Genomic DNA, 11,840 nt, shown 5'->3' with positions numbered 1-11,840 from the left:
AAACCACAAACCACAAAAGGAAAGCGTCTTAATTTGGCAATGTTTAAGATTTTTTATTGTTTTGGCTTCAGCTTAATTACGATCATGGTTTCCTACTGAAGGCACAGACCTTCGTTTCCTGCGGAAACTTTTGCGGTGGGTTTTAATCAGCATGATCCAGTCTTTGATTTGAGAGCTGTGCCTCAGAGAAGACGGCGCTGGGTGGCAGGGGAGGAAAGGGGACGGGGCGGCCCGCTGCTGCTGCTGCTGCTGCTGACGCGTGACGTTGTGTGCGACGTCCTGCATGAGGATTCATTTCTTCTTGTCGGCCTTCTGTGCGGACTTGGTGACCTTCCCGCCGCTGGGGACCTTCTTCTCAACGGACTTGATGACGCCGACGGCCACGGTCTGCCTCATGTCGCGCACGGCAAAGCGACCTGAGGGACAAAAAATGCATAAAATCAAAGCTTTGCAAAAAGTGTGCGGCAAATGTTGAGATTAGAAGAAACGTCGTGGGCTACTCACCCAGTGGCGGATACTGGGAGAAGCTCTCAACACACATGGGTTTTCCAGGCACCATGGTGATGATGGCGGCGTCTCCGGACTTCAGGGCCTTGGGGTTGTCCTCAAGCTTCTTGCCGGAGCGACGGTCGATCTTCTCCTTGAGCTCGCTGAACTTGCAGGCGATGTGAGCGGTGTGGCAGTCCAGCACGGGGGCGTAGCCCTGGGAGATCTGGCCGGGGTGGTTCAGGATGATGACCTGAGCGGGGACGGAGACGAGGAGACGCCGGTAAATGAGTTGAAAACAGAAAGCTAGAAACAAAGTGGCTTCTTGACTAACTGACTCCAGCCAGGAGCATGAACTCACTAATTGTTATTTTAGTTTTATAAACGGTGAAATGCAGTAAAAGAAGAGGCCCGCGTTTTTTATTTTCTTGACACGTTAAAATAGCCTGCGAAGCTCAATGACACCAGCACAAAAACCAATGAAATAACAAATATTTATGTTGCAGAATGAAGGATTTTTACTGTGTCATGGCTGAGAGATTAAAAAGTGCGATAATAATGGGAGTCAATGGGACATACGAGGATGGCAAATTTTAAGTCTGATGCCACACTACATCTTAGATAATTTTGGTTATATTCAAGACTGATTTGGAAAAAAAAAACATTACCTTTATGGAAAATAGCTTTTAAAGGGTTAAAATCCTCAAAATGGTTGAATTTTTGGTAGTTTTGTAAAGTGGTGAAGCATCTTAAGAGATTTATGCAGAAAAAAAGCGGAAGTTTGAACGTGGACATTTTTGTCCTTAATAACTTAATGTGGTAGTAAATTAAACTGATGCATTAAGGTTAAAAGAAACAGTGACATTTAGGCATCAGGTGTTCATATTTCTCATTTAGATTTATTCTCCTTCATAAATCAAGTAGTGAACAGTGACACGTGTCGGAGGATTCATAATTCACGGTTGGAATATACTAACATTTAGCATCTAGATCAGTCTCCAAAGACACTTCAGGTTGCAGTGCGAGCATTAGTCAAAAATAGCTGAGAGAAGTGTGGATGCAGCCGTGGTTTGTAGCATCTTTCATCTACATCTTCCTATTATTCTTGCGCTTAATTAAATCCAGTTTAACGGCAGCAAAAACTCAAATTTTAAGTTAAATTACTGCATTTTTCTGGTGCGGTTTAGAATCACAAAGGAGCAGGACTCTTATATTAGAGTGTATTTGTTTTCACTAGTGTACCTAATGTTTTGGCGAGTGAGTTTCTATGATGGATATGATCTAAAAGAGCTTTAATTTAAGAGTCCAAACTGGACTTTTAAACCTTTTATTACAGTACAGTTTTTATCTACACAGCAGATTTAGTTTTTAACTGTAATTTAAACATGTTTTGGTGAATGGCTTAATTTGTTTCAGCAGCGCTGGAAAGGAATCAAATACGGGTCTAAAGTGCAGCTTGGATGTATTTTATGGCAGGATACATTCATTCTTGGCAGGTGAGTTTGTGTCTTTCTAATGTAAAACAAATTGCTCCGTCCTCCCCTGATTCTCACCTGGGCAGTGAAGTTCTCGGCGGCCTGTGGTGGGTCGTTCTTGCTGTCACCGGCCACGTTTCCACGGCGGATTTCCTTGACGGACACGTTCTTGACGTTGAAGCCGACGTTGTCTCCGGGCAGAGCCTCGGTCAGAGACTCGTGGTGCATCTCCACGGACTTCACCTCAGTGGTCAGGTTGGGGGGAGCGAAGGTGACGACCATGCCGGGCTTCAGGACGCCGGTCTCAACGCGGCCGACGGGGACGGTGCCGATACCTGACGGGACGGGAGGAGGAGGAATTTTAATTAAATGTGCGTGAAATGTTAACAGCCTGTTGTCGTAATGCTGGACAAACCACATTTTGTTCCTCAGCAAATTAATGATGCTCAGTTGACAGGACATTTTATGACTGTAATTAGGGTAAAGTTTAACTTAATTTGATTGTTTACACAGAGGGTTTCTACAGGTTAGATCAGGTGAAATTTAAGACTTTTTAAGACCAGTTTGGGTTAAATTTAAGGAAAATCTGAATTACTATTATTTTTTTTGTCGTTCAACCATCAAATCAGGACCTCCCTGGGGTTCGCTCCACTAATGAGGAACAGAAACACAATCGTAGGGCGTCATACTGTTAATGAAGTGGATTTGAAACTTGACTAAATGTAAATTTAAGGCCTAAAATGCAAAATATTCTCGTATTTAATACTTTTTAAGGCCTCAAGTTGGAATTAACTTGGGACAGGATGTGATTGTGCTGCATGAAGTAGTTTGTGCTTGTGTATTGTGGTTCTGATACCACTGGGGAAGCTTTTGTGTTGCGTGATTTTCCTCGTATGTTTGAACACGTTGGACGTTTGGTGCGTGTTTTCTGTGCCGTGCTGCTGTTTAACTGTTCACTACTGTGTCTCTTCTGTCCTTGCTTCACCTGCATTGTATCTGTAAATTGCTGCTTCTTTTAAAAAATATTTTCCACTGTTTTCTTTAACCTACGTTGATACTATCTTGTATTTTTGGCCGGGGACTACAGCTGGAAATTAATTAGCTATATATTTACTGGCACTTTGTACAGTTGATGAATAGGGACTGTCCACGTCAAAATAAACTAATGAATTAAAGTAAAGATTATCAAAATTCAGACTTTTTAAGGCATTTTACAGGAACAGGAGCCTCTGTCTTGCAAGATATTTACTCCTTTATTCAAAAAGTGTTAAGTTTGAAGTAAGATCAGTGAGATAACGTAAGGGGTTCACTGTCAGCTTCTTGCCTTTGTGTCATATTTTAATTAATATTTAGGACACATTCTGGGATTAAAATGCATCTTCTAAACCAGAGTTTCAGATCCAATCTCAGTTTCGTTCCCTTCACGGACACAAAAATCATTTAATAGATCGATAGGTAGTAGTCAGATGTTATACACTGTCTCTAGTGGATCTCTACTGTTGTTTCAGAACCATGAACATCGCTGTTCTTTTGTGAGTGTGCGTCACAATTGGACACACAAGTTATTTTCTGTCATTATTTTATTTTATTTACAAAATTATTATTATTAACTTAAACCCTGGAAGCCTTTAAACACACTGTTAATCTCTGGCTCTTCATACGTCAACATGGTTGCATATTTAATTACACTTGTGTATTTAATGATTTCTTTCTTTCTTTCTTTCTTATTATCTTTTCTTATTGTGTTAGCTAACCACCACATGAACAGGATATTTTAAAAGTTACTTATGTAAATATATGGATATATAATTCTGGCCATCATTTATAATAGTGTATTTGTTTTTTAATTTTATCTCAATGAGGTGAAACTGACACAATAGCACCTCTGTTGAGCAGGTGGTCTTTAATGTGACCTTGTGTGTTCACATTAACCAATGTTAAGCAAACCAGTCCACTTTCCAGATGTGTTCTCTGGATGCGTCCACATCTGTACTTGAAGCTTTGACATCAGATGGACCAGGACGTGTGTTAATGTGAGGGTCTGAGCACTAAAGTTACCATAAACCTATATTTTTAGATATAAAATACATAAAAGACATGTAACTCCGATATGGACACATTTTGTAAAAAAATAAGCTGAATATTTGCCATTTTGTTGTTTGACATATGAATTCTCTACTGTAACTTCACGTCACTGCGTGTTTCTTGGTTTATTAAACCGATTTGATTTTATTTTGTATTGGAGAAAATGATTAGTGAATTTATCAAGTCAAGCCATAATGTGTGTGAAGGTTCTTAGTCATCCAGGTCATGTTAATCCAACAGGTGTTTAAAAAGAGGCTGGACGTTTTGAGAAGACGTTTCATCCGAGTAGCTTCATCAGTTCCAAGAGGCCGGTGGGAAGTTGAGGTTTAAATAGGAAACTCTTTGTGGAAAACACCTTCTGATTTAGCCGTAACGCATTTGCTACGACGCCATGATGCGACTCCACTCACCGCCAATTTTGTAGACGTCCTGCAGGGGCAGACGCAGGGGCTTGTCGGTGGGGCGGGAGGGGGGCAGGATGGAGTCCAGGGCCTCCAGCAGGGTGGTTCCTGAGGCACCACCCTCCTTACGCTCAACCTTCCAGCCTTTGAACCAGCTCATCTGAAACGCACACGGGAAAAGATTAGAGAAAAACCCCATTGGACGCGATGCCAGATAAACCACAGCAGCAGAGAAGAGACGACTGGTGGTCGCTCACCTTGTCGCTGGCCTCCAGCATGTTGTCTCCGTGCCATCCAGAGATGGGGACGAAGGCGACGGTGGCGGGGTTGTAGCCGATCTTCTTGATGTAGGCGCTGACCTCCTTGGTGATTTCCTCAAAGCGCTTCTGGCTGTAAGGGGGCTCGGTGGAGTCCATCTTGTTGACGCCGACGATGAGCTGCTTCACGCCCAGGGTGTAGGCGAGCAGGGCGTGCTCACGAGTCTGGCCGTTCTTGGAGATACCGGCCTCGAACTCACCCACACCGGCAGCGACGATCAGCACAGCGCAGTCAGCCTAGAAATCCACATTTTAGACGTGAGTACATGAGAACATACACACAACACAAATGTTGTCGTTGACCTTGCGGTTTGTTGTTGATAATTACCTGAGAGGTTCCAGTGATCATGTTCTTGATGAAGTCCCTGTGTCCGGGGGCATCAATGATGGTCACGTAGTACTTGCTGGTCTCAAACTTCCACAGAGCAATATCGATGGTGATACCACGCTCACGCTCGGCCTTCAGTTTGTCCAGCACCCAGGCGTACTTGAAGGAGCCCTTTCCCATCTGGACAACCAAACAGATGACGTTTAGGAAATAAAACTGTGCCTCTTCAAAGGAGTAAAACTACCTGAATTTGGGAAACGCCAATTTTCGTGTGTATTTAACATCTAATAAGTTAAAATATCTTTACCTAAATATGATGTAAAAGCAATTTCCTGATTTAGACCAGAAAATATCAAATTAAATGGGTCAACATCTAATAAATGAATAAATTAAAAGTATCAGACAACCAATTTGCATTCATTAAAAGCTTAGTTGTTTTATGTACCCATGATATTTAAGAGCTATTGTCCACTTTTTTACGACCTATATCCAAAATAAAACCGTATATTTTGTACTATTGTAGAAAACAGACACTACCCACATTGTAACAGTAGATGGCGGGTTTTGCTAAGGAATATGAGGGAGTATTTCCTTCCCTACCACCACGCCCGTTCCCCACTACCCCTATGCCGCATACGGCGTCACTGTGTGGGCCACAGTACCAACCTCAGCGGCCTCCTTCTCGAACTTCTCGATGGTTCTCTTGTCGATTCCTCCGCACTTGTAGATCAAGTGTCCGGTGGTGGTGGACTTGCCAGAGTCGACATGGCCAATGACCACGATGTTGATGTGGGTTTTTTCCTTTCCCATTTCGATTTACTGGTTATAAAACAACACGGGGGGGAGTTCGTTATAGTGCGTTCGGTCATATTTTAGGCTTAAATTAACCGTTTTCAAAAAATCGTGCGAGCCCACTGGACGCCATTTTGGCTCTGTTAACTAACGTTAGCCAACTGCCGCCCTCTGAATGACATAACCACAAAAAGGGAGTTTGTTTCACTTTAAAAACGTCAAATTTGTCTCTCAATTAAAGATAGAGATTGGTTTCCCCTGTACAAAATAAGCATTAAACATGCATTTCTTTTTCCATCTTGTCCGTGTCACAAACATAGCGGTAATAACTGTTAACTGCAGTGGCCATGCAGCTAGCAGTTCAGTACTGATTACACAGTTTGTTCATTTACTTATTTTATCGTGTCAAGTTAACAAGTCTCGGCAAATAGAAACATAAATTGCATTATTTCAAGTTTTAATTAATCATTTCCGATCACTTTCGACACTGATGATGAGTCATGCGTCATGCGTCGGGTGGATGCCGGCTCCTCGCTCGGCCTCCATGTTGTGCCGGGAGCGCAGAGCCGCCATGTTGTCGTCAACATGATGCAAGCGCGCACCCTGACACCCGTATAGCCCAGCATTGGGCAGAAGCTATGCGCGTTCACGAGGGCAGAAAGGAGTAACCATGACTGGCAGAAACAATCTGGCAACTCGATTTTTCCTTTTTGGTTGATATTCATCCTTTTCGGACCTCATTGGTGCACATATTTTAGAAGAAATCGAGGAAGAAGCATGTTAAGGCCATTCTGAATACACCACAAGCTTCACAAAATTGGAAATATTCACAAGGTGAGCTAGCATGCCTTTTACAATTATGCTTGTAAAAAATCTTAAATTTAGATAAGCAAGCATCCGAGGTTGGTGCATTTCTGGCTTGGGCAAACGCAGGCTCATCCGCAGTGTCTCACCTTGAATATTCGGCTTTAAAGAGAAAAGCATGCATTTAACATTATTCAGAGCCCGATCTGTAAAAAAAAATAAGATTACATCTCACCAACCTGTGCCCGGCAACTACCAAGATGTCCCCTGCTTTAACGATGGCAAAAAAAGGACAGAATGTGATCCGTCCTGAGTTTTTATACTGAACCAGGGGAGAGGGAGGGAGGGCTGTGTATGATCTTGCTGGTGTCAGACTAAAATAAGGAGTGCCATTGGCTGGCGCTACATAACTCCTATCGAGGCGATTGGATGTCAAGTGCATCACTGGACTCGGATGGCATGGGCAAAAAAAATAAAAAAAATAAAAAAACGAAACAGCTGCAACAGTCAGAGGCTCGCCTGTGACTGCCCAAAAACCTTAGTGCTGACGGCATAAAGAGGACCAAGACGAGCCAAATTCAATTTTTTCAAAGACATTTATTTTAATGTTACCAGCAGCTTTCTTTCCAATTAAATTTGTGGCATTTCAACAAGATACAGTTCTAAACCATTTTCCAACTTAAACTTAACTGAGAAGAGGCACTGTCATTGTGATTCAGGTACGCGACAATGCCACAGAGTTCTTTTTCCTGCGAAAACTTTTGCGATGGGTTTTAATCAGCATAAGCCAGTCCTTTAGTAGAGAGCTTTGCCTCAGAGAAGATGATCCAGGGTTGAGGGAAGATGTCGGGGAAGGGGTGGCCCGCTGCTGCCGGCACACTTCTTGTTGCTGGATGTCCTGCACGACAATTCATTTCTTCTTCTGGGCCTTCTCTGCAGCCTTGGTTGTCTTTCCGGAGACTTCCTTGTACTCGACGGTCTTGATGACACCGACGGCGACCGTCTGCCTCATGTCACGGACAGCGAAACGTCCTGTAATGGGGTGAGCAGATGTTAGAAATGCATCCATGATCATCGTGTGTGTGTTGTTATGAAGCATGCACAGAGTGGTAGTAACGGGCTTTGAAGGGTATGAATTTACCAAGGGGAGCGTAGGTGGAGAAGGGCTCCACAACCATGGGCTTCTGTGGGATCAGCTTCACAATGGCGGCGTCTCCAGACTTGACGAACTTGGGGCGGTCCTCCATCTTCTTGCCGGTACGACGGTCGATCTTCTCAACCAGCTCCTTGAACTTGCAGGCGATGTGAGCGGTGTGGCAGTCCAGCACGGGGGCGTATCCCTCGGAGATCTGGCCAGGGTGGTTCAGGATGATGACCTGGGGGGGGGACGCACCGAGAGTTAGATTTCTACCAAACACAACTTGGGACACAAGTAGAGGCTTTACACTGTCATGGTCAGAACACCAACCTGGGCGTTGAAGCTGTCAGCACCCTTGGGTGGGTCGCTCTTGCTGTCACCAGCCACGTATCCACGACGGATTTCCTTGACGGACACGTTCTTGACGTTGAAGCCGACGTTGTCACCGGGCACAGCTTCGGGCAGAGACTCGTGGTGCATCTCAACGGACTTGACCTCAGTGGTCAGCATGGGGGGAGCGAAGGTGACGACCATGGAGGGCTTCAGGACGCCAGTCTCAACACGGCCGACGGGTACAGTTCCAATACCTTAAAGAAAATATAATAATTCATTAAACAAACACTCTACAGTGCAATCAGACGGTTTCATCTCTGAGGCCGAGTTCTTACCGCCGATTTTGTAGACGTCCTGCAGGGGCAGACGCAGGGGCTTTGAGGTGGGGCGGGCGGGTGGCAGGATGGCATCAAGAGCCTCCAGCAGGGTGGTTCCGCTGGCATTGCCCTCCTTACGCTCGATCTTCCATCCCTTGAACCAGGGCATCTGCAATCAAGAGAGACAAGTTAGTCCATGTCCGCATGAATCACATCTGCAAGAGGAGCACTACATGACCGTGGTCAAACTATATCCTCACCTTGTCGCTGGCCTCCAGCATGTTGTCTCCGTGCCATCCAGAGATGGGGACGAAGGCAACGGTGGCGGGGTTGTAGCCGATCTTCTTGATGTAGGCGCCGACTTCCTTGGTGATTTCCTCGTAACGGGCCTGGTTGTAAGGGGGCTCGGTGGAGTCCATCTTGTTGACGCCGACGATGAGCTGCTTCACGCCCAGGGTGAAGGCGAGCAGGGCGTGCTCACGAGTCTGGCCGTTCTTGGAGATACCGGCCTCGAACTCACCAGTACCGGCGGCGACGATCAGCACAGCGCAGTCAGCCTAGAAATCCACATTGAAGCCGTGAGTACATGAGAACATACACACACAACACAAATGTTGTCGTTGACCTTGCAGTTTGTTGATGATAATCACCTGAGAGGTTCCAGTGATCATGTTCTTGATGAAGTCCCTGTGTCCGGGGGCATCAATGATGGTCACGTAGTACTTGCTGGTCTCAAACTTCCACAGAGCGATGTCGATGGTGATACCACGCTCACGCTCGGCCTTCAGTTTGTCCAGCACCCAGGCGTACTTGAAGGAGCCCTTGCCCATCTGTACAACAAAACAGAGTCGGTCAGAAAAGCTGAACAGATGAAGTTTAGGAAGTAAAATTGTGCCTCTGCAAAGGAGTAAAACTATGGCCATTTCCCATTATCCATGTTTATTTAACATCCACTACACACATTTCAACAGTGGATTCACAGGAACCAATCAGCAAGTATTAATTTGATATAAGGAAAAATTGTTTAATAGGCCTCAACTGACAGAGCAGCTGTATTAAGTATTTGTATTCAATATCTGACATGCCCAACATTACCCATATGTAGAAGCAGAATTTAAAGTGGTTTAATTATTTTAAGATTATTTTTTGACTTGATTTTAAATAATCTGACAACAATGATCATTTATTGTCAAATACACAATGTCTCTTTCACCGGCCTGAGGCCTCCACTGAGGAAAAAATGCTGAGTCACCATCCAACGTTAAGCCCCACCCAGCGTGCGCGCACACGAACGTTACACCCTCGTGCCGGGCAGTTGAGCTCAGTGGAGACTCCTGACGCCGCCATTTTGGATTCGACTTTAGTGGCATTCAAAGATTATTCAGGAAAAAAAAAATACCAATAAAGTGTAAAAGCTCTTACCTCAGCGGCTTCCTTCTCGAACTTCTCGATGGTTCTCTTGTCGATTCCTCCGCACTTGTAGATCAAGTGTCCGGTAGAGGTGGACTTGCCGGAGTCGACATGGCCAATGACCACGATGTTGATGTGGATCTTTTCCTTTCCCATTTTGATTTACTGGTAATAAAAAAAAATAACACGGGGGAATTCGTTAATGGCGTGTTTACAATCATATTTCAGGCTTACATTAACCTTTTTTTTGGAAAATCGTGTGAGCCCACCGGACGCCATTTTGGCGTTTTGATCAACTAACGTTAACGAACTGCCACCCGATAAATGACATAACCACATTTCCCACCGTTATAGTTTTATGTAAAAACCGTTAGGGTTGGACTTTTAAGGGCGCCATCTTTTATTAATTAGCCTAGATAGCATGGCGGAGTGTAGCTTTCCTGTGGCATACGGCCCGGCTTAATTTGAATACCACGCCGGCACTGGGCCATTAAGTATCACACCGTTATTCCCATCAATTAGACAAATGAAATGTATATTAAAGCCTTCTACCGTCAGTTATAGTTACAAGTGCTGGGGAGGGTGAGAAACAAGCAGGCTGCGGCTGCTACTACTAGGCCTCACTCGGCCACAGGCCAAACGAGACACGTGTTACTCCAAGGGCCACGTCGGATAAAGTTACAAAGATCGCCAAATATTCAGAAGCCATCCTATCCAGAATTGCCCCTCAACACCTGTCGCTGAAAAATACGAGCAGTTGTTCTCATGGAGGACGGCGGAAGAAATACCATTTAAGCATCCTAAGGTCTCCGCTTTCGGAGCGCCCCCCCTCTTTGTTCCTTTCCTCCACATTTTTTTCCTCCTCCCTCACAAAAAAGAAACCGCGTTAAAAAGTTAAAAATACGACTAACAAAACTCCACAAATACACAATACATGTTTACACTGTCAACTGAAGTAGCACGATCGATAGCTTTTAATATTTTAAGAGGTAAATCTTTGATTTAAAAAAAATCCACAGGTTAATGGCAAGTTACTTAACTGCGAGGGAAACCGGCGAACTTTTGAGTAAAATGTTCATTTCTGTTTTTTTAAAGTAATAAAAGAAGACATTTTGCTCTCCATATAAACCGGCGGATGAATCAAAGCTGTGCTTACCGGTGTTTCTGGGTTTTCTCGGCCAAAGCTGCTGCCCCTAGCCAGGTAACAGAAAGAGGAAGAATGGGCTCGGACCGGGGGCTTTTATACCAGATGGGAGGCGGCCTGACTTCCCCGTCGCCCTCCCCGGTGCGAACCCCGCAAATCACACACATTCCTGCAAAAAACGTCAGCACGAAGCCGGATGAAGCCCTCGAACATGTATGTATGTATGTATGAAGCAGTCTCGCCACAGACCCACAGAAAAAAGACACGGAAAGAAATCTGCAATAACACCGAGGCGGGATACACGTACAAGATTTGTTAGTTATTGTTAACGAGCGGCTGGATTTTTTCCACTTTCCTCGCTACTAATAAGCTATAAATATATTATAAATATATATATATGTCAAAATATGTCACAAATAACAAGCCAATTAATGCTGGTGAAGAAATAAATATATATTTGCCCCTTTAAGCTCGTTTGCCACTTTATTAGGAACACTAGTAAATGCATTCCAGTGGTGTCTTTATGAAGGTTGTTATATTCCTATTTTTGACATTCATGAGGGTTATGGTATTAAAAAATTGTTCAAATAAATAAATAAACAAACAAGAGAGCTGTTTCTTTCATTCATATATGGCCACATAACCCATTATAGTCAGTGGACTCAGCTACATAACAGAAACGCTTTTAATTCAATCAAGTTTATCAGCGCTCGCATCCTCCAAAATGACCAAAATCACCACCTTTCTGACGCCGTTTCAACACAAATGGGACATTTAAACATTCACAAACGAGGCTTTACTGTAGGATTG

The 11,840-nt window shown here is 44.1% G+C and overlaps 2 protein-coding genes across 2 annotated transcripts; both read right to left on the bottom strand.

Moving 5' to 3' along the window:
* Positions 1–28: 28 nt before the first annotated feature.
* Positions 29–7,077, bottom strand: LOC125019503 (elongation factor 1-alpha). The gene is made up of 8 exons (XM_047604314.1): positions 6,928–7,077; positions 5,759–5,911; positions 5,093–5,272; positions 4,705–5,001; positions 4,457–4,607; positions 2,040–2,296; positions 505–739; positions 29–416 (listed from the first exon to the last, which is right to left on the bottom strand). The coding sequence occupies exons 2-8, from the start codon at positions 5,900–5,902 to the stop codon at positions 292–294; spliced, it is 1,389 nt and encodes a 462-aa protein (XP_047460270.1). The 5' UTR covers positions 5,903–5,911; positions 6,928–7,077; the 3' UTR covers positions 29–291.
* A 188-nt stretch (positions 7,078–7,265) lies between these two features.
* LOC125019504 (elongation factor 1-alpha) lies at positions 7,266–11,196 on the bottom strand. Its single transcript, XM_047604315.1, has 8 exons — positions 11,043–11,196; positions 9,899–10,051; positions 9,127–9,306; positions 8,737–9,033; positions 8,495–8,645; positions 8,157–8,413; positions 7,830–8,064; positions 7,266–7,720 (listed from the first exon to the last, which is right to left on the bottom strand). Exons 2-8 carry the CDS (start codon positions 10,040–10,042, stop codon positions 7,599–7,601), a joined length of 1,386 nt encoding a protein of 461 aa, XP_047460271.1. The 5' UTR covers positions 10,043–10,051; positions 11,043–11,196; the 3' UTR covers positions 7,266–7,598.
* Positions 11,197–11,840: the final 644 nt, after the last annotated feature.

Source organism: Mugil cephalus, chromosome 14, assembly GCF_022458985.1.
Source record: "Mugil cephalus isolate CIBA_MC_2020 chromosome 14, CIBA_Mcephalus_1.1, whole genome shotgun sequence".
Classification (NCBI taxonomy): Eukaryota; Metazoa; Chordata; class Actinopteri; order Mugiliformes; family Mugilidae; genus Mugil; species Mugil cephalus.
Note: the sequence above shows the minus strand (reverse complement) of the source record. Positions and strands in the feature narration are given on the sequence as shown.